Here is a 24,014-nt window from a genome sequence, read left to right as displayed (position 1 = left end):
CGCACAGTTTCACTTCATTTTTGTGTCGTATGCGTTTTCGCATTTTTCTAGATAAAATACAATGCCCGTATTTATCTATATCCTCAATGCATGACGTGTAAACGTCCACAATTTGCCTGCGTCGCTTTACATAATTTTAAAAAAGCTATTTCCTAATGAACCAATGTATCATGAAATATAAAACGTAATAAAAATAATCTCATCAATATCATATATCATATAAGTAAAATCTTAACTAGTCAATACTAGTCAATAATTTCAAAACTAGTCAATAATTTTTTCTCTAAAAATATTTTTAGAAATAAAATTATTTGAAAAGAAATAATGCATAATCTCCTAGGACTTATTTTTTATGTTAGCCAAGAAAATATTGACATCGATTACATATATTATTTAATCACTGAAATTTTTTGCCCATTTATTTACAGTGATAAAAGTTCTCAAGATTGACAATTCGATGATGACAATTTCGAAATTGCGACGCACACATTGTCCGGACGAACATTATGCGTATATGTTTAAAATTAGAGTTCAGTGAAAATCTCATCAACCTGAATAAGCGTCTTAAGCGTCTCATTCAATGCACTCTAATACCATCCCGACACCGATGTTAATGGAAAAACGCGATAAAATGGCCAGACAATTTCCCAAATAGTATCACTATAGCGTCGACGAATTAATTGAAGGTTCCTTAATCTTGCATCTTTCATCTAATCGAACGAAGCATTGATATAAAAAAAGGAAGTGGGGGAGGGGAGAGAGAGAGAGAGAGAGAGAGAGAGAGAGAGAGAGAGAGAGAGAGAGAATAACACGCCGCGTTGTTGATAGCAATAAGTGGCTAATCGCGCGGGAACGATACGAGTCGTAATATCGAGAAAACTCGTTACGCTTGTCAGTATGTTACGACATTCTCGTGCGGTTTCCGTTCCGAGATGTGCTTGGCGCGATATGCAAGAACCTGATGCGTGTCTATGCTTACGCGAGATTTTCAACCCGCATGCCGTATCACGATCACGCGAAACGATCCCGCATACTACTTTAAAATATCTCGGCCGGAATGCGGTTAGTAACAAACAATGCGTGGAACTTTTTTCGAGCGAAAAAGGCACCAAATGATAAATCTTTTGATAAATATTCTCCAAGAAAACAAAAAAAAAAAAGAAATTTTAGTAATTGTGTTGAAAGATGTAACATGAAAATACAATCGAAAGTTATTTCTACAAGCCATTTTCCATAAGCGATAACTGAAGTTACGTTTTCACGAGTAATTTTCAAAGTAGACTTGTACGTGAGAGTGAATAAAAGTAATTTTCGCGCAAATTCATATTCGACTGGGAATGTATTCGAATGAATTGCAGCCTGAGGCAAAATTATGGCATCATTAATCGTTTGACCTAAACCCCTTTCAATCGTAAACGCTACGAGTTTGTTTTATAGAAAAAAAAAAATCAATCTTTTTCTATACGCGCATACAAAATAAATGGCAGAAATTTAGTTAAATCCATCTCACAGTTAACTTGATTTATTTGTTTATACCGGATAATCTTGCATTTATTCACAGCAATAAAAATATGTGATATGAATATTATGATAAACGAGACGTATCTATAAAAAAATATTGCGTTTCATGCGTCTCCAATGTGGAAAGTTTGATCTTGTCAAGATTATAACTGATTTCTATTTCTGTTCCAAAACCGATACTTTCGAGTCAAATGTCGAATAGCATCGATATTAGTCGCTCGGTTATTAACTCGGTTAAGCGAAAACATCGGATATTCTTGGATCGCTTTACTCTGGCGACGAGAATCGTCGCGCGCTTATAGGCTAATAGAGGCTCGAGGAGAAAGAGTTTCTGCTCTTTTTCCCTGACGTGTATTATTTTTTTCCGCACAATTTCCTCGCGACAATGACGACGCGACACCTTCGGCTGAAATCACGGGGGCACAGTCGACGAAAAATGAATGATCGCTGAAAGAAAGCTCATTATTATGTCATCGATATGCCTGGGATCGAGGATACTGGTTTCGAGTACGCAAAGACGCGAGCGAGCGAGCGAACGGGCGATGCACTTGTGCGAAAATAGCGACGGAGACGGCGACGGAGACGGCGATGGTGGCGACGGCGGCGACGACGACGGCGACGACGACGACGGCGACGGCGACGGCGACGGCGATGCAATGAGAAACGCGCAACGAGAAACTCTTGTGTTGTGCACACTGCCGTAAACAAGGCCGCGCATAATCGCCATCCACCTCTCGCTCCGCGCTCATTTACTTGGCATTCCACATTTCGTAAGCAGCCTCCGTGACGACTCCGCTCGCTCGCGGCCGATCGATTCATTCGCGCGCCGCAGAATTCGCAGAATTCGCATGCGGATGCGTCGCGTGTCGGATCGCGCGCGAATCCTGGTTATTCCCGCTGGTAGCAAAAATCGCCGGAAGGCGGACGCGCATCTCCGATTGTTATCCGCGCGCTCCGTTATGTTATCGTCAGATTGCATTCGGATTGCGGTAGTCCTGCCCCAACAACGATTTAAAATCACGGGGGCACGGGGGCAACTGACAATGAGTACAAAGCAAAATATATTTCGCATAAGTTATTTTAAATCCGCGAAATTGTTAAGCGCGTCAAATATTATTATTATTATTATTATTATTATTATTATTATTATTATTATTATTATTATTATTATTTTAATAGTTAACGCAGAACTTTTAAAAATAAGCGAGAATCGAACGTGAGCTAAAGCGCCGTGCGGATCAAACCGCATAATGTTTATTTTTATACGGGAACCAAGCGCGTGCGTAACACTCGATTAAAAAAGCTTCCACAGCCACGAAAAATTGAAGGGTGAATTTAAAAAAGATCTTAACGCAAAAGGCGCTGAATGTGTAACTCATTTCATTCGGCGCGGCGAGAGAGACGCGGAGACGAGATCGTATCTCGGCGAATATCTCACGTTCGCGATATTAACAACACGATATTAACGGGTGATTCGGTTAATTATGTGTCTCGTGTGTTCACGTACCTGCTGATGTAAAATGGCCTGGATGTCGCGCGGCTGGATCTTCTTAAGTGCCGTCAGTTTCTGCAGCCTCTCCCTCGCACTCCTGCGAACAGAGGAAACGTCCGTTTGAAAAGCTTGTCGCTGTTTATCCTTGGAACGTCGAACGAGATACCGGAGTGAGTCACGGGAGCCAATCCTTATCACACACGAAAGTCTAGTGTTTCTATTCGTCGCGCTTCTCCTTCTTCGCGGCAACGCGCGCGCGACACGACTGCGTTTACAAATTGCGACTGAAATCTTTTGTGAAACTTAATTTTCGACGCGACGCGACGAGTGATTATCTATGCTCATTAAGCGCACTTTCACATAAATAGGTAATCAGACAATCGGAAACGATTTAATGGACGCGAATAATGGACGTAATTTCCTCAGATAAAATGTACAACCGAACGATTCAATTTTCATCCATGATCGAGCGAACGCAACTAAACGAAACAAATTTGCAAGGAAAAGGGATAATAGGATTAATAAGAGGTATGTGTGATGTGTGATGTGTGTGTGTGTGTGTGTGTGTGTGTGTGTGTGTGTGAATATCGAGAAAGTTAATTCCGTCGTATTATTAGCATATTAACACCGTTACTAATTATATTAATACCGTATCGCATCTGCAAGGCGTAACGCCGATTGGATCGATACTCAGCAAACAGCGAAGAACAAAAAAGAAAATCCTGGCGAGCAAACTACGTGATTTTACGATATCTCATCACGAGAGCTGTCATTATCGGCTCGCGATTGGGACGCATGCTGCTTTCGAACGATTCTCGTGGCATTTAGATGACGCATTCTCGCATTCGATCAAAAACACATTCGCCCGCTAGACACCGCCGCCTTTTATATGACGTTTAATCGATACACGATTCCACCCCGACAGAAATGTATTTACTAGAAGCAGGGCACTAGATCTCTCTCGTCTCTCGATTTGTCGATGCGTACGTGTACGTTGCGTCGTTGTACATTGACTCAAACTGCACCCGTCTTTTATTTTACCAAATATATACATATGTTATTTATACATATATATATATATTCGCTGCATTATCTCACCTTTCGACGGCGATAACCCAGGCGTCTCGTATCCGCCCAGCGTTCGGCCCGTCCAGTTCTTCTGTCGAGAATTCACGAAGAATTAATTAGGCAAATTTATCGCGTGGCAAATTTAACGATTTAACGCGCGTCAAAAAGCGCGTCAAAGAAGCCATTACCAGGCCGCGGCTATAGCCAAATGTAGTCAAATATAGCGGCGACCGTGTAACGGAGAAGAGTAGAAATAAATGAAGCGCATCTCTCTCTCCCTCTCTCTCTTCCTCTCTCTGTCGTTCTGTCCGAGCCTGACAAATTCCCTTCGTTTCTCACTTACTCATTTCATCCGAAAAGTTACCGTGTTTCCGTGATTAATTTAATATCTCCCTTGCTCGGACAGCTTTCTTTTTATTTTTCCCTTTCTCCTACTTTTGCGGAAAGAAATCACGATAGGATCGCGTTTTTCCATTCCATTCTCAATCTGTAATCTGAGCGGCGTCGTTTCTTTCAAAATCAGCGCAAAATCTATGCGACACGCGGCGCAACTGATAAATTCGTTGCGTTGCGCGGCGAAAAACTTTGTATATATACGCGCACAAAGTCCACAATGTCCTCGTAACTTTTTGCCCATCTATTTATATCGTCCCTTAGCGGGGAATAACTACGGACTTATCGCCGGTATCAACCCACTTTTCTATAAAAAAAGAAAAAAACTGATCGATCCGCCGGCTAACCGTTCTTAGTGCAGACCGCATCTTCGTCAGCTTCCTCGTCGTCGATGAATTTTATAGCGGACAGATCAAAATGCCTCTCTACGCCTTCGGCGTACGGTTCCGCCACGAAATTCGAGAGCTCCGCAAATTTCGGTGGCGGTTCGTCGACAATCGATTCGTCGACAACGATCGATCGGCTATCGAGACCCGAATGCGACGAGCAACCGCAAAAAATCAATTTGCGAAAAAATTTTGACATGCCCATACTTTACGTTGAACGGAAAATTTTTACAAAGCGAACTCTTCCATTCGAATGTTTAAGTGTCATTCCCACTCTTCTAATGAACTACACGTGTCTTTTCTGATTGACATTGAACTATATTGATTTAAATTTATTTTTAATTACATTCTATTTATAAAAAGCGCGTAATTCTATCATAAATCATACATACATCCTACGAAAGGATAAAATACGTATGGAAAAATAAAACAGTTCGAAGAGTATCTTATCTTTTAATGCAAATAATATCTCACGTGTCTAACTTGATATTTTAAAGATCGTAATTTATGCCAAGTGTGAAAACTTTATGTTTTTGTAATGTTTTCCAAACTGTTAAATTTAATTCGCAATATTATTCTACTTGTTTATTACATATAACATAGGCAGCACGCAAAGAAATGGCCACACGATACTATTACTACGATTTCTATTTAATGCTACAATATTGACAAAAAGTCAAGTAATTAGCAATTTAGTGAATTCTCTCATCGTTTACACTGGCTGTAGTCAACAACTTGGCCAACTTGTTAACAACAATATATTCGGAAAGGAAGAATATATTCTGATATCGACACCGTTCAAATGACACCGTTCCGAATGAAAAGCTTCTCTCCGAAAGAGGAACGCGTTTATTCGCACGCGCGCACGTGTCACGAAACTAGAAAATAAACTCTCCGTCGCAGCCGGCGCAACCGACTGAGAATGGATAGCACAGACGCATTCACGAAGGAGTTTATATTTGGAACTACACGCTCGCTGGCATACGCTGGACGACGGAAAAATTGACAAAGAGCGCCAGTTCAACGCACCTAGCACGGCAACGAACGTAAAGATGGAAATTCGTTTAAGAAATTTGCGAAAAGGAGCTTCGTCATCGCGCGAAAATCGATCGAGAGTATCAAGACGTGCGTTTCTTAAATTCCTAAAATATACCTAGACAGACCTTCCCAGGAATCGTTCCGTTCTTTTTGTTACCGGTTGATGTGATCCCCGACCTGATTTCCTCGCAATGGCGCTTTGGCGCGAACGAGGAAGTTGATTAAATGTATGTCTGGTGGTTTTCATTCTGAAGAGATCTCAAGACATTTTATTCCGGCTATTGGAACTTTTCACTCGGGCGAGAATTCGACCTCTGCTTTACGTTTTTTTTTTCTCATGCTTAAAATGTGTGAAAATAAAACAGTTGATAGAACGTATAAATGTAGATTTCTTCAATCTCGTTAAAACAACACGATTAACCGTCTCTGCAATATAAAAAATAATTGATTTTCTTTTTCGAAATTGAGCTAATTAACAAAATTGAATTTCTCTGATAATATTCACTCGGAAAAGCCGTTCACTTTTCAATCAGTTTGACAATCAGTTTTAATACTTGTTCACGGTGCATACATGCGTTACGCGCAATATGTCGCATATATTCACACTTCGCATTTCAGTCATTGTTTTTCGAATGTATGCAGCTGATATAGCGTGCGCCACAATTGCATATGCTCATACCAAGTTTCGATGAAATTTTTCATGTCACTATATATACGCATATATTCATTACCTTAAAATCTTTTGTATTTCATCGAACGACAGAAGAGAACGCGTCAGCGTTTCTTAAAGAAAACTCGCAACAATCCCCATTCTGGTTCCTTTTCAAAATATTTTGGCTTAGCTCCAAAATATATTCGGAGCTATGGTGCCGTAATTCGGAGAAAGTGTGTTTCCATCTGAAAACGTATACCTCGTTTTTCCATTCTTGTTTCATTTACAATGAAATGATTCTGACGTTCCGTGATAGGCCTCATGAATATACCTCATAAGTATAAATACACAAAAGCTATGAAATTAACAAATAAACCGTTTGAGAATATCGGTATGTCAAATCAAAGTAACAAAATTAATGAATAAAAAAAATTAATGAATATTATTTAATTTCAAGAGCAAATAATAATTATAGTATATAGGACATTATTTAATTTGGGTATAAATGATTATTATTAAATCTTATTTCATCGCTAATTCTGAAATCGATGAATTTATTCATTACAATTTTTAAACTATTCGATAAAACATAAAAAAAGAAAACAAATTATGACAAATTTATGCCCCCGGGAGAAATTCATGGCATGTAAATAAATAAATAAAATAAAAATATATAAAACATATTCACACATGAAAATTAATATGAGATTATTACAAATATCATTCTTATTTTATCAGTATTATAGTATATTATATTATGTAATTATAAGAGTAATTAAGGTATTATATAGTATCAATTTATCAATATCAGGTTAATTATAGGATACGTGCGGGATAAATGTGCAAGTACTTTGTTAGCGGTGATTCCCTGCGTAACTGCACATATATTGCCATCTCATTCTCATTCCGTGTTACAGTGAGTAAGACATACGGAATTATGAATACGACAAATGGAATACAGAATCAAATTGCATTTGATGTTAAATGTGGCGCACAATAGAGAGACGCGAATGCGGGTCGAAGGCAATAGGAAATAGGACTAAGCGAGATGAAGAGGCATTACGTTCGCAAATTCGGTGACGCGATAAATTTGGGTCAAGCAATGCGTTGCCGTGATATCAACATTGTTCGGAGTAGTCTCCTTGCAAACGCTCCGGAGAAATCTACTTTGTCGGAACGGTAACTAGATGCTCGCGCATATGTCGTATGTATGTATGTATGTATGTATGTATGTATGTATGTATGTACAGCACGGCAATCAACCATGTTACGTTAAGTAAGACTTTACCCGAGCCTTACCTAAGCCAGACCGCTCTTCGAAAGGTACGGCGAGTTCGATAGTTCGACAGCGGTTAACTTGCGAATAATTAAATTCGGTCAAGCCCGTACTAAAATACCGTGCCGTAAACCATAATCGTATTTCCTATCTTGTCGAACAATCCCGTAAAAATTAGAAAAAGAAGCGTTTTTATCATAAAATGCAATACATGTAAGAAAAGAAAATTCGCTCGTGTTCTATATTGACGCAATTCATATGTTGATCTCGTATTTTGCATTCCGATGTTATCAAAAAATAAATAAGAAGAGCGTGAAATTTTGTTTTTCTCATAATCACATGAAAATAATTATTAAAAAAGTTATATCTTATCTACTAGAGATAATAAGATACAATGAGGAAACAATTCCGACAATTGTCATGTTATAAAACGGAATCTAAAATTTCTCTGCGATTCACATATAAATATAAGATAACATTTATACCTAAAAATATGCAAGAAGAAACAATCATACCAATTCGCGGAATGATTTCAATCATATGAGTAGTATGGTTTGATGCAAGAGGAGGCGAAAACCAGTTTTCTAACTGTATAAGCTATGCCACAGTGATGTATATAGTAAACATGTACCCCCCCCTCCCCCCCCACACACACACGCACACACACACACACACACACACACACACACACACACACACACACACACACACACACACACACACACACACACACACACACACACGCATAAAGTGAAGTACAAACGGAGAAGCATGCCTGGCGAAGTATGAACATTTGATCTATGAGTTACAATATTTTCATCTTGCACGATACACGATACATCCGAATCTATTATCGAATATTTGTAAATCTCCGATAAAACAATTGAAATATTTTCAAAAAGTTTTAAGTAATTTTTAATATAAATGCATAAAGCACAATCCATAAAAATTTCACAGCACATAAAATTTTATACAAGATTTTCGAAAACTTCCTCTAGATTATCTTATAAATATATATAGCACAATTAATTTTCTACACGCATGTATATGTATAACGATATATGACCTAAGAAAAAAGCTTAAAACAGAAATTTTTAATCATCGTTAAATATATGAATTTAATAAAAAATGAGCAATGCAATGTTGTTTATATATATTCTAGAAAACTGACAAGCAAAATTTCAATTACTTCAATTATATATATTGTTACAAACGCTATTAATGGATATAGTAAAAATCAAATCAAGCGATAATCTCTGTCATTCCTAGAAAAACTGTACATTGCAAATTTGCATCTATATATAAGAATTAGTCATCTGCTTTTTCCTCGTTGCCTGATAAACATTTCTATATGTACGATCGCGTTTTAATAGATATACACTTATAATATACACTTTTACCTTTTACCTTTTAAAGTTTAACTTCACGTAGAAGCATATGTCAATACGTGTAATCAGATTTGAATAAACGAAATACCACTTATTTATTTTTTTTATAATGGTTTACATGAAACTGCTGCTAAATCGTCGAAACGAAAAGCATCATTCAAGATTATTGAGAATAAAAATTGAGGATAAACAATCGCGCTAACGGTCCGCTTATCCTTATGGGGACAATTATTTTTCGAGATATACTATTTTCGAGAAACTACCTGTAAACCGTGATTTCAGTGATGCGAGTGTTAACTTGGCAAATTCTCAAGAAACTATGTACGTCAGTTGATTGATCGATATATCGAGTATGCGACCTAATCACGTTGATACGCACTAATGCATGGGTATATATATATATATATATATATCTAAATATACGTATTTTGTAATGGCATATATAATTTATCTTAATGTGACAGTATGTTGTAGTCATAATAATAACAAATGGATTATCATAAGTGAATAATAAAATTTTATATCAAAAGAGATGTACGTATATTTGCATGAAAATATATATCCCGTTTCCAAAGTTGCTTATTCAATGAGATTATATTAGTTTTTACGTATTTTAATATGCACGATATGTAATCATGGATGATTATGTCAAACGCAAAGAAAAATAAGCAAGCTAGATTAAGTGGAACGTCTATTAGCGATTACATGACACTTATTTAACGCGTTACATCATTGCATCGCATGAAGTACTAGCAGTTGTGGAATGTAAGATCCAAGTAAGATCCAGTGAAGAAGTTGTAGCAACGATGGAAATGACAGAAAATCACCCAGAATCTTTTCACACAAGTACGAAATTAATTTCTCTTGTTCTCGTAACAATACATTCATTTTTACAGAATTCAAGAATAATTCCAATATAATTTTTATTTTTCTTTTCGACGATGTCTTATAAACTCGCGCGCGTGTAACTATATCGATCATTCGAAGAAAAATCTATTCTGTAAGTCCACCAAAAGGTCTCAAGGGAAACTCGACAGAGTTCGGATTCCGAGATCAATGATACCGATCAATGATACGATTTGTCAATGCAAAAAAAGAATTTTGTAACATTCGCCTCTCTTTTTTTTTCTATTCTGCGCGTCTGATTCATCAGAATTCAACAAGTTGAGATGAAAATAATTCAATATAATACAGATCACGGGGAAAAGTGCACGCGAGACGATTTAAGCGATCACGCCTAATTTATACCGTTGGCCGTTGGCGGTCGATCTCATTCTCGATTTCCGCCGCATACCTATCGCATTCTCGCACGCGAGTGAACCGACACGCGTATACAGGGTATCGTGACGAAGAAACATAAGAAGACAACGCAACGCGATATCAATCTGCAGTATCAAGTCTGGATTCTAATTTTCTTCGACAAAAATTTTAATCGATAGTAATCGATGGCAATCCGTTCGTTCACCTCATTCCGATGATTGAATCGCAAAGTGAAAACTTGGTGGGTCAAATCATGTCATATTCGCTATTTCTTTTTTTACAACCTCTCCCCCCTTCCACCCTTTACTAAAACCTAAGACGCGCACGCGCGCGTCGAAGCTACTTCGCAAATTTCTTTTGATACTTCTTTAGACCTCGATCGAAATTCAACGCGGATGTGAGAAAAACATCCGCAAATTCAAGAGACATAAACACACGAAATCGCGCTCCGTCTCTCTCGCTTTTTCGCTCGCCGGACCTCGTCGTGTACTCTAGCTCCGGTTTCTGCCACTCGCTCGGTTGCATCCCGTACTTCGCGCTCGTAAAATCCATGCCTCTCCCTGTTCTCTCATGTTCACCGCGGCTTCACGCATCTCCCGTTTCCTACTCTCCTTCGTCACGTCCGTATCGGTGTTCGGCGCGGCGCGACTTTCTCGTTCCATGACGACCGTGCCGACGCACGTACGTACATCCAGGAGCGCGCGCGCGCGCGCGCGAATACGCCCATGCCGCAATACGCGTTTGACACGCATCGTGCGCAGCGCGATTGTTAGTCCATATCGGGAGAGAGGAGAAAAGGAAAAAAAAATACATTCCGCATTAATCGCGGTACGCATGTACGCACACGGAAGGCGGATGTGTGGCCGCGCGGATGTTGCTCGACATGAAAAGCTCACGCTGAATTCATTGGAGGGAGAGAGGAAGAAGGGAAGAGAGAGAGAGAGAAAAGCAGAGAGGGATTCCCTCTTTCGTTTGTTTAAGCCTCACGAATCTAAACGTATACAAAGTATGTATTTGCGAAGGAGAAAAATTCGAATTTTTGTAATTAGTTGTAATTAGTATTTTTACAATTGGTAAATAGCGATGAGATTTAAAAGAGACCCTTTTTATAGGCTAAATTTAATACATGAGTTTGCGTGTTATAAATAAATAAATGAGAAAAGTACGTACGTACCGCAATACGGACAACGGATTTGAGAAGATGAAGAAAATTTGGGAGCGATGGTACAACGTGACGTTGACCGATGATGCGAGAACGTAAAGCAAACTTCGTATCTCTAACAATGAATTATTACAGTCATATGTCGATCATTCTCCTGACATTTTTCGGAAAAAAATAAGATTTAATATGATGTACATTACATGTTGTTATATGTGTAATGATACGTATAAAATGTAATAATATTAATAATAAATGTACTTGGATATATTTATTATCAATATTATTACATTTCATGTGTGTTATTACAAATCAATGTCTTTTTATTAAAATTTTTTTCCTTCTTTACTCTCAAATTTTTTAATACGCATGTGCGTGCGTGCGTGCGTGCGTGCGTGCGTGCGTGCGTGCGTGCGTGCGTGCGTGCGTGCGTGCGTGCGTGCGTGCGTGCGTGCGTGCGTGCGTGCGTGCGTGCGTGCGTGCGTGCGTGCGTGCGTGCGTGCGTGCGTGCGTGCGTGTGTTCATATTTATTCAGCGAGACATAGATTTAATAATTATTAGATATATTTAATAAATATATCTTTATTTATTACTCTTACGTTTAATTTCTGAATAAACCGAGTAAAAAATGTCCACTCTACATTTAATATTTATTTCATAATAATTCATGAATAATTCATTTAATTTATAAATAATACACATATATATATATATATATGTATATATATATAAAAGAGGAGAAAAATTTTATTAATACTCTAGTAATGATTTTGTAAAATGCTTTCCTTTTATATCTAAATAAAGAATTTAAAACGAGGTTAAATATTCACATTTCAATGCGAGGAATGCGATTGAGTCGAGGATACGTAATATAAATATAAAAGCGAACATAAAACGCAATAGCTTATTATCCTACAGAATCTATTATATCCGATTCTAATGAATATTCTTAACGTTTCATAAAACTCAATAAGACATCTATCTCGTGAAATACAAATAGAAGGACGAGTAGAAATAGAAACGTTACACGCGAGAGAGAAATTAACGGAACGCGTATGGACTTGATATGTAAATTTATGTAGGATTAAAACATTCGTATAAAGTGTATGTTAAGATAGACTTTTTAATTGTGAGAAAGAAACAAAAAAAAAAGCAAAACTTGCAATATGAAGAAAGTTAGATAATCATTACAGGCTGTCCCGACTCGTAAGAGATCCTGCGAGAATGAGAATCTAACGGAGAGTAAAAAAAAGGATAAGATAATTCAAATCCATAAAAAAGAATTTCTACACAAATCAAATAAGAAAGTTTTAGAATTAAATCATATTCGTTGATGTGAGATGAGACAACGCAGGGATGCGAATAAATTAACAAGAAAATATTACGAGCGTTTAATCGAAATGCCCGCTAGAAATTATCGACGAGCGGCGTGACAAACCGGTAAGGCGAAACTTAATAAAAGTCGGATACTGCAAGTCGCGATACCAGGTCGTAAACAACATGCAGAGCTGAAAACCGTGGCACAATGAAGTGTATATCGGAAAAATAAGTGACGCGCGCGTGATATTGCAAAGTCGACATGTCACAAGAGACGGTGAAAGAGAGACGAATGGCGGAAGACGGAAGGGAGTAAGGAAGGAGGACAGCGGCGGATACGGAGAGAGAAGCGCTCTGGCACGTTCTGGTACCGCTCGCACGGTATCAGAAAACGCGCGATCCCGAAATTGCTGCTCCGGGAGGCACGCCGTGAGATTAGCGCACGCGCTTAATATTGCTTAAAATGCCGAGAGAGGAGCGAAAAGAGAAGAACAGGAACGATTTTACCTTCGGTAGATCGGCAGATCGCCAGAAACGATGACGACGATGAGAGAAAGAGAAACGGGGCAGAGAGAGAGAGAGAGAGAGAGAGAGAGAGAGAGAGAGAGAGAGAGAGAGAGAGAGAGAGAGAGAGAGGAAGCGAGACGGATCTCCTCTCTGGCCGGGAAGCGGGAACGCGTTCAAGTCGCTCGGTACAACACCACTCTATCCAACTCTATCGGACGAATCACCACAGAACACCAATCTTTCACAAATTCACTCCTCCATCACGCGCGTAGCGATCGCACAGGATGTGTCTTCACCTTCGATCCGCGGCCGATACTCGTAATCGATCGTCGATCCGCGATTCATCCGCGAGGTTCAGCCGCCGATGTTCCGGCGCAGCGACGATCTGGCGAGCGCATCCGGAACCCGCCGAGAACACGCCGAGGCACATAAGTATACGTTGGCGCACGTTGCGTCCGTTTGCGCGACTGCACTCGACCGCGCACGGCGTGATCACCGCCGATTTCACCAGACGGTCGGCGAGGAATGAGATTTCGCGTCCTTTGCTCGAACGTCCAAAACAACAGCTGTGTTCGCGTCGTCGTCGTCGTCGTCGTCGCCGGGAAAGACCGGGAGAGCGCGCGTAACAAACGACTCTTGCCGCGCGGCGCGGAGCGTGACAGCGGATACCATTCGAAGGTTATCCGCCTCCTGATCCGCCATGTGCAACCGCTGGCCTGTCCGCCTGCCTACCTGCCTACCTGTCTACCTCAGGAGTTCTCCACTCCTGCCCCCCCCCACTGCGATACCATATACGACCACCTGAAGCGTTTACCTGGCGAACGTCGGATTCGCACGAGCCTTCCCGGAATCGGCCGACGGAATCCATTCTGAGCACCCCGTTCAAATTTTGCCGCGTCGCGAAACAAGCCACCCAACTGCTCGAGACACTGACTTTTCTACATTCTTGGATCCTCCTCACACACCTCCTTTCGTCACACACGCGAAATGCCAAATGAACCCAAATAAATATTTAATCGTCTAAGAAATGCGTTCAAATTCGAATCCGACTGATCCGAATCCAAAGATTGGGTAGAACTATTAGCATAATTTTAACAATCTGTTTCTACTGAATTCGAGCACGCGAGTAATGCCGCGCTCGTATAACAGAATGCAGCAGCTTAATGGGGATAATCGTTGGAACGATTAATTAATATTACAGAAATATATTACGGGTTTCGATAAATTGCGAATAAAAATAATGATATATGAACGCGATTCAAATGACTGAACGAATTGAAGGGTTTGTAATTTGTGGAACTCACTTTACGGAACTGCAACTGTTAAAATCGATTGCAATAAACCTGTTATCAGCGCGTGCAATATCGTGGCGCCAACAGCGCCATTCATATGAATGAATCACCGTATTATCCGCGGCGAAGTGTTATCGTTTATAATCAGACATCGGTGAGCTGATGACAAAGGAAAAAAGAGAAATAATTATTACTTATTTCGGAATGTATTAAAATGCAAATCTATATTCATGTTACTTTCGCATGGAGGAACTCCTAGCACGCGAATCTACTACTTTTGACGAAAAGGAATACAAAAAGGCTACTTTCATGCTCGAAAAGATTCTTTCGAAATTTTCAAATGCTCTCCGAAATTATCGTTGAGCGGAAAATCGTACGAGACAGAATGTCAATATATTTGGCTATGGTTCAAGCTTGCATACTCTGTGACTGAAAGTTTTATTTTTACCCTCCCCCGTCAATGCTGTCGTCGCACGTCATGTTCCACGGATTGTTGAAAACGGCACGTTTAAACCTAATGAGAACGAGAATGCAGTACGGAACATGAAATCGACTGTGTGTGGGGGAGGGGGCAACATATTTCAACTACATTCAAATTCGTACCCGCCCGTTTGCTCAGGAACGGTTGCGATAAAGCAACAATATCATCCGCTTGGCGATGAAATGTCTCATTTGCTTTAAAAACATCTGTTCAAAGAATAACATGTTGCCAGCGTTTGAAATAACGAGGATACAGGTGAATTTATGTGAAAAGTCTAGCTGCTCCCGTTTCAGTACTGGTTTTACTTTCTCGCATTTTCTTTCGTTTCTCTGAAACTTTACATTGTTACGCTTGTTATTTCTTTGTAAGCTAAGATTTGAGATAATTATTATACAAATCGTCTCCATCCTAGCTGTTTTTTGATACTTCATTTATTTCTGTCTTCTTTTATCTTTAATATCACACAACATATATTACTTAATTACAATTAAAAATATAAAGTAAAACAAAAATTGACTCACCCATTTTGTTGCCACTTCTTCTCCGGACACGCAGACATATTGTTCGAGACTTGATGCACTTAAATAAAAAAAACACAATTACATGTATATAACATTATTAAGAAAATATAAAATAATGTGTGTGTGTGTGTGTGTGTGTGTGTGTGTGTGTGTGTGTGTGTTCGATTCTTACAGAGATATTTTTCTATTAATTCTATTTTCATTCTAAAAAGATATTAGTAATTTATTAAGAAGATAGTGCGAGCGACTTCTAATGTATAAAAAAAGACAATCGAAAGTACAATATATTGATATAATTACCTGATGTATGTATTGGATAACTTCATTATGAGTTGCATTTTCCAAGGTGCGACCGTTCACTTCTAAAATTTCATCGCCCACTTCCAAAGTATCCGCATTGTCTGCCGGCGATCCTGTATAAATGAATATAATCTTAGTACTTGGCAATTTATGGAATTTAATTGCCGCGATATATTTAACGTTAAAAACAATATTTTCAACAACAAACAGTTTTGATTTTTCTACTTTGTAAATATGTTTGCGTTTCGTATTAAATAAATATTATAATATAAGCGCGATGCCGTATTCGATACTTTGTATTGAAAATGAAACATCAAGGTTTGCAAAAATCGCTATTTAAGCATCCGTGGATGTAACACATAATCTATTTCGTAAAACAGGAACGTATCTGCTAATGAGCATAGCCATTTAAAGGGCATTGAACGCGCAAATGAATCGTAAAAGCAATCGGCTGGTACAGCGTTTTCTAAGAATACAGAATGGTGCGAAAAGCCTCTTGATAAAAGTATTAACCGAAAAAAATATTAACGATGTAACCGATTTATCAATGTTTTACAATTCAATTCATCGACAGAAGAATTAATATACTTAATTTAAATTGGTAAAATACATAAAAAAAAAATCAATAAAATGTTCGTAAAAGTTGTAATATCATCGACATATATGTCTTGTATAAAGTTTACTTTTTATAAAAAATATACTTCTATCTTTTAAAAAAATATCTAATAAAAAAATCAAGAAAGGAAAGAATGAAACATAAAATAAGCGAGTGCACTTTCAGAGCGATAAAACGCGCGTTACGATAGTAGTAAGAAGTAAATATAAAGGTCAGCCTATAAATAACACGTCGCGAAACACGTCCTCTATGTAAATCATCGTGCATTACTGTAACATGTCGTGTAAATCGGAAATCCGTCCGTCGCACATTTCCCGCTTTCGAAAGCGTGCGACGTGTGCGTGACGTGTAAGCTACGCGCATGATGATCGCTAACGAGAAAATTATCACTTCTCATTTAGATTTCTATGCGTTGCATGTCCCCGGGCGATCGAAGATAATCACATATATCTAAAGAGGCGATCGTGAACGACATTCATTCGACAAATATTCGACAAGCCGGAATAAATATCGTGCGGATAAAAAGAACGTGTTACTAAGGCTTTTAAAAATATCACATTGTGTGTACAGGATTTTGAGATAATCATGAAAATATAAAAATAATATTAAAAATCCGCTTTTACCCGTTATACTTACAAAGTGTACAAAAGTGTTTTTGAAAATTTAACACGAAGAACATATTCTGTATGCATTGATGATGCATTGTTTACAACTATTTCGATATTGGACGCAACGATGTTTTATCGTCCGCGCGAACGCGTATTGTGGAATACTTGACGTTCGTCGAATATCTGGCGAACGTATGTACATAGTGTGTGTGTGTGTGTGTGTGTGTGTGTGTGTGTGTGTGTGTGTGTGTATTTGTGTGGTGTGTAACGCGTAAACGTAATCGCTACGTACCGTACAACTTGATCTTCCCGTCGTCGTTCGTTAGTATAATAATGTATCCTCCTAGATCGACCATTTTCGCTAGTAATTATTCTCCGTATACGTAGGGATAGTCCGTTATTAGATTACCTCGCGCGACACTTCGCGCGCGCGCGCGAGCGCGCGCTCAACGTGCACGATAAATCACTAATTACTTTGCACTACGTCGAGTCCGCCCCGAAAAATCAGTCCGCCGTTATTAATGTCGTTAGCACATACCATTTTCCCGGTTTCCTCTTGCATCTTCACTTCATTTTAGTATCGACCTCGTGACCTACTTTGTGGCCGGCTGACAACGATTATATTTTTCGCGCGACATCGAACGCACTTCTCTCTCTCTCTCTCTCCCTCTCTTCCCCTTTCTCTCCAATTCGTTTTTCTTCTATTTTCTCGCTTCCGACTGACTTTTCTTTCTCATATACCGTGACGTGCATTTAATCGCACATTCCAATGTACTCGCCGCACTTATCGCGGCGATTGTATCGCGACATCATCGAACGTTGTCGGGATTCTTTCTCTCTGTTTATGTTCTTCTCTCCGCTAAACGGACACTAAGGCATCTATGCTCCACACGATGGTGGTATAAGAAAATTGCTACTACGACGAAAACTACGATACATGCTCGATAACTCGGAGCCACCTAAGAGATGGACTAAGGAACACATAATTATCTTTACGTTCGCGGCACCTTGTCGATGTCGCGATTTTATTATTATTACGTATTATATCGTTTGTCGTTTCTCTCTCCCTCTTTCTCTCGTTTTTTTTTTCTCTTTTTCCTCTCTCTAAAATCGCGCGCACTTTGACTTTTCTCTTTTTAAATCAATCTCGCGCGGTTCCTCGCGCGGTTGCCGAGAAGGGAGCGAGAGGAAACGAAGCGGCGCCTCCACGGGGCCCGTTATCGCGGGCCCCCCTACATCCTTACGGCGACGTGCTTCACGAGCCACGGCGTGAAGAATAGCGATCGCCGGTTCACAAACCCTCGACGAACCGGAGCGTCTTATTATTGATCACCGCTTCGACTAACGTTTCGTGTGCTGCTTCTGTGCACGCACCACCGGCCATCGTCCCGTCGTCGTCGTTCCGCATCCACCGCATTGGCTCCGCACGGCGTGCCGGAAACACGTATTAGAAACGACCAGCTGCTGCCTCTGCTGGTATTGCCTCTGTTGCAGCTGTTGCTGCTGCCGTTGCTGCTCCTCCGATTCTGCTGTGCGCGCTACCACCCTTCGTACGACCGCACATCGGCGACGATCGTTACGAAGCATCGGACCAATGGTACGGGGCTCGTGCACGACATCCCAGACTTCCCGCGGGATTTCCCAGCAACGATCAAGATCATTGCGCGCAAATCTCACTCCCTTACGCAATTGTCGCTTTCCTTCTATTTTTTTTATCTGTCTGTCTCTCTCTCTCTCTCTTTTTCTCTCTCTCTCTCCTCCCCCTTCTCTTTCCTTCTCGTGGTGCACGATGGTGTATCGATGTTTCTACGCGCGTATGCTTGAATCAGATCGATCCACGATACATCGATCGTAAAATCTCTCAGTCTGTCCTCGCGATTCTTCCGGCTTGTCTAACTCCCTCAACGTGTTAAATCACGATCGCGAGGACGACAGCACGTCCCTCGTATCGCTTCACGGCGATGCACGAAGGCAAGGATCGAATCTGGTACACCGAGCTCCTGCGAGGATCATCACGATCGACATTACCACATCACTGACGTATCCCGCATTCCTCGGTTCGACTTAAAATATTAGATCTTCTCGGTTGTCCTTGACACTCTTGCGTCAAAGATCAACACTGAAATCTTCGAGAGAAATTCCAGGTCTTCCGAACGAAGATTCTTCGAATATTACGATTCTTCTTGGGCAATTCCCACACAGAACTGCACTTACGCACTTACGCATTTCTCTCTCTTTCTATCTATTCATCTCCTTTTCTTCCCTTCGTGTCACAGGTTCCCGGGTTAAGATGCAACTGTACCGTGCTCTATTTTTCACCCTTCTCCGTCGCGATAGCGCGCAAACCACCACCCTAATCACCGCACGATGTATGTATGTGTGCGCGTGTGTATGTGTGTGTGTGTGTGTGTATGCGCGCGCGAGTCGTGTGTACGTGTATGTGCGGGAGCGGCGTAACGTCTCGAACCCCCAGCCAAATCGCGAAGTGACTTGCGAGGGGCGCCAAGGAATGAGGCGGAAGGGAAAGCGATGGTGGTGATCCGCCTCGCGTTCTGTCTCGCGGACGACGTCGAGACCGATCCTGGGGGACAGCGCCGAGATGCCCGCAACGCGCGAGATGGGTGTGAACCTCGCGATGTGCGTTGACCGACGGCGGCGGCAGCCCTGCCAACACCGCTCTCTCTCGCCGCTGGAGCAACCTCCAACCCTTCACGAAGCCACCTCCAACCCTCGCCACGGAGCGGCGTCAGCGGCGGCAATCCACGCGCCGGCGTCGTCCCATTGGCGGCAATCCTCAGCCTTCGACTTTCGAGCCATTGTACCGCCGCAACTTTCACATTGTACCCTCACTGCCAGCTTCAGGGAATGATCGAGAGCGCATTCTGCGCCGCGAGGAGTGCAAAATGTGCACAGAACAGTACTTTTCGCAATCGCGATAATCATAAATTAACTTTGGGAATTATTCACCAACATTTCATGATTTATCATTCGCTATATTTTTCTCTCCCGTTATTACAAAATTTCTCTTGGTTCTCTCGCGAGGACCGCGCGTATGGTGGGCGCGTATTACCAGAGTAACAGAGCGATATTGGCGATACTTTTATATATCAAACCGTAGCTGTAACGTGATTCTGTAACTCATTATGACAGAATCGTTATCGCTATATCGTTGTTGCACAGGTATAATATATCGGAAAAAAGCCTGCGCAATGACGATATAACGATACTGTCGTAACGAGTTACAGAATCGCGCTACTGGCGATATCTATAACGAAAACCACGAAAAAACTGCGTGCATCTTATCGACTGCTTTTAATTGTTGTTGACTATACTTTTCTCGATGATTTTTCTTCAAAAACATTTTTTTTCGGTACGGAAATTAGATAAAAAATTAGATTTTAAATTTTAAATAAAAGGAAAATTATTTCTTTTTCCTACAACTCATTGTTATTTTCATCAAAATGTTTTCAAATTGGCTGACAATGAATTGCTATCATGATATTCTTGCCGATAAAGCAAATAAAGTAATTGTTGACAAAAAAAACAATGAAATATACTATCGTCACAAAAGTTACAAGTTACAGTCAAATTTAATCCTAAAAATTAATTTCGAAACAAAAAATCTGATTTATATCATATATAATTGTTTTAAGTAAAATTATAAATTATATTAAATAACTTCAACATATGTAATATATAATTTGTAATGTAAAAAATAAAATTAACTTGAAACTGTAATGATCTCATAACTCTGATATGATCACAACTCTCAATATTAGAAAAATATGAATATCATGAGATTTCGCGAAATCAAATATTAATAAAAACAAAGATGTTACATTTTTTTAAGTAATCTAGCTCTCGTTGTGTCAAATGTTTTTAAATACCGAGATATTAAATTCCAGTTATTTTTGCATTTTTGATTTTTCATAAACATAACTTTTATTTATGCAATGAGAAGCTGACGCGAAATATAAATGTAAAATTTTAACCAAATCTTTATTAGGATATATAACTGGAATTTCAAATATCCTATATTAAATTCACAAATATAAGATCATCTTCCTCGAACACACAATATTGGATCTCCGAGATATTTACACAAGGGGATTTCTCTATGCTCAGAGGATGGCTTCACTACGTCGAGAATAGAATAGAAAACTTATATGACATTCACGTTTCTCTAATTCTATGAGAAACCGACAAGAATATATTTTTCTATGAGTTTTCATTTCGGAAATCTTATAGATTCACACTTTCAGTTTTCAAAGCAAATCAGTCTTGCAAACTCTAAAAAAAAAAAATATATATATATTTTTCTTTAATAATTTGTAAAGCCATATTTTATAAAATTGTAGCTTATTATTATTCATATCACGGAAATAAATAAATAAATTCAATTTTTATGGTGCGGGAAAACTAATGCAAATAATTCTCACGTAATATTTTTAAATGTTTTGTAGCACCTTTCCGAATTGGCATCGGTTATTCGCAGAATGACAAAATAGTCTTTATGGTGAGAATACTACATAGATGATAGATATAATAGATAACATCCTATGCTAGGTAATTCGAGCTATCGTCGTAAGCTCATGCGACATACATATGTATTAAGAATAATGTCGTACTCAGAGAAAATCGAAACAGATATGCATTACCACAGATAATGTGTGTGTGTGTGTGTGTGTGTGTGTGTGTGTGTGTGTGTGTGTGTTGCAAAATTTGAAATATATAAATATTCCAATATTACCTCTGTATAATGATATACAAACAAAATTCAAAATTTTTTAAGACTTTCGAGAAGAAGTATTTTTTATAATTTCTATTTATTCTTCGGGAACCGTTTTTAAGTTTTTTTTACATTTTTATTAGTTTGCATGTGTACAGGAAGTGCGTGCAAACTGAAGATGAGACAAAGAGAACTGCAAGATTATAAGATCAATATAGGGAATGTTAGCTTAGTATAACTGCCTTTCTAGTTTCTCGATCTCTCTCCCTCTCTGACTTTCTTCAGTTTCCGTCTTATGTAATTGCATTATCGCGGTATCGCCGCACGGAATCAACGTTGCCCTATTATCTGCAATCAAGAGTAACGTTTAATTTCAAGTACGGATTAATAATAACCCGCAGGCAATCCTGGGGCGAGCTCGAGGTCGCGTTCTAGTTAAACAAACCTTACTGCTGAGGCGAGAACTACTTTGGAAATTGAACGAATCGCTTGCTTCCAGTTCTGATTCAATTTCCAATCAAGTGACGATTCTACGCCGATGTGCGCGTACGATTGAACTCGTAAAACTGATGACTATCCATTTGCGACATAGTTTACAAGGATTGCTTTCTTACATTCTCTTATACTTAATTTTATGATAAACGCAGCGAGAGTTTTTATTAAAAGAAATAAAAGATCCTAACAAATACATTTTTTTTAATTTTTTTATAATTATGTGTTATATTGTACGGGGAAAGATTTTATGTTCTTTAAATATACTTAAACATTATTTGATTTTTGTTTAAAATTATGGTTAGCGTTACAGACACGAATCTGTATGGTAATTTTAATGAGAAATTGTCAAAAATAAATTTGTCCTATGAAGCTTGCTGACTAAACTAAATAATAGCGATAATTATACATGTTAATTCGATATAATATGGTGTTTTACACACACGCTATTCTCTCTATACGATATTTACGTACGTAAAAGAAAAACACAATAATTTAGGAAATTTTTAAATGAAGAAATATTAATGAAATAAAGAAACTTTTAAAATTAATTTAAATATTGTGTTCTAAATTATATTAATATTAATATTATGTACATATCTAGCTGTTCTTTGCAATATTAGAATATTAGAAAAAAAATGAAACGTATGTACATATCAATATCTCTGAGAAAATAATCACTCATGTTAATTAATATTATGTAAATAAACTTCAGAAAGTATGATTTGTTCTTCGCAGTCGAATTTTTTGCACAAAGTTTATTTTTTCTCTTTTTCTATGAATTGAAAATCTAATTATAGCTCTATTTCATATATATGTAGAAAGTTAACGTAGTGTTGTAACAGATCTAAATATACGCGAGACATGAAATTAAATGAAAGGAAATATCCCGTTTGACCACGTTGCAATTAGATACAGCCATCGACACATTTATAGCAACCGATGCTTGAAGATTTTCCATTGGATCAGCCAATCATAAAATTTTATTTGAAATTGGCCAATCAGCACGTGGCCAATCGAGCGCCATCCAAATGAAAAATATCCCGTGTCGGAATTATCTATAGCCAATCATCACTCGCGTGTTTGACGCGTGACTCGTCATTGGCTAGCCATGTTCGTTCTACAAGAATGAGGTTTCCCATATGGCGTAACTTGCATAAAGCGTGGCTGTATCTACAATGGGCAATAGCAGTAATGGAAGAGTCGTAAGCCGTAAGAAATTGATCAATCATAGTTAATAATTCGCCTCACACTCGACTGTGATTGATCAATTTCTTACGGCTTACGATTCATTCACTACTGCTACTGTTCATTGTAGATCACGCTTAAGCGTAATTTGCGTTATCCAATTAAATCGTCTCAGCTATTTTACATAAATCCCTCTAGATTCTTATTACACGAATCATAGTCGAAGAATAGGAGAATGATTGATTATGATAGGTCAATTTCTTATAGTTTAGGCTTAAATCACCTGTAGACCGGGATTAAAGTGGCGTCTACAATGAGACTTTAAGATGT

The 24,014-nt window shown here is 38.9% G+C and overlaps 1 protein-coding gene and 1 long non-coding RNA gene across 4 annotated transcripts in view; both read right to left on the bottom strand.

The window, feature by feature from the left end:
* Positions 1-19,984, bottom strand: part of LOC105429604 (protein PALS1) — a 67,559-nt gene extending 47,575 nt beyond the window's left edge. Inside the window, exons 1-5 of one of the 3 annotated variants that reach the window (XM_089079265.1) lie at positions 17,568-19,984; positions 16,052-16,164; positions 15,752-15,809; positions 4,112-4,172; positions 3,029-3,110 (exon numbers count right to left, since the gene is read on the bottom strand). In XM_089079265.1, coding sequence (XP_088935391.1) covers positions 3,029-3,110; positions 4,112-4,172; positions 15,752-15,809; positions 16,052-16,164; positions 17,568-17,631 — 378 coding nt within the window. In that variant the 5' untranslated portion in view covers positions 17,632-19,984. Of the gene's footprint in view, positions 1-3,028; positions 3,111-4,111; positions 4,173-4,821; positions 5,149-15,751; positions 15,810-16,051; positions 16,165-17,567 lie in introns of those variants that run through there. The other 2 variants (XM_089079264.1, XM_089079266.1) reach the window with 2 other exon arrangements.
* Positions 19,985-22,082: 2,098 nt separating this feature from the next.
* Positions 22,083-23,835, bottom strand: LOC148936149 (uncharacterized). The gene is made up of 2 exons (XR_016139797.1): positions 22,450-23,835; positions 22,083-22,352 (listed from the first exon to the last, which is right to left on the bottom strand). It is a non-coding gene; the product is annotated as an uncharacterized LOC148936149 (long non-coding RNA).
* Positions 23,836-24,014: the final 179 nt, after the last annotated feature.

The sequence above is a fragment of the Pogonomyrmex barbatus genome, unplaced genomic scaffold (assembly GCF_055798465.1).
Source record: "Pogonomyrmex barbatus isolate J1 unplaced genomic scaffold, ASM5579846v1 scaffold3, whole genome shotgun sequence".
In the NCBI taxonomy this organism is placed as follows: domain Eukaryota; kingdom Metazoa; phylum Arthropoda; class Insecta; order Hymenoptera; family Formicidae; genus Pogonomyrmex; species Pogonomyrmex barbatus.
Note: the sequence above shows the minus strand (reverse complement) of the source record. Positions and strands in the feature narration are given on the sequence as shown.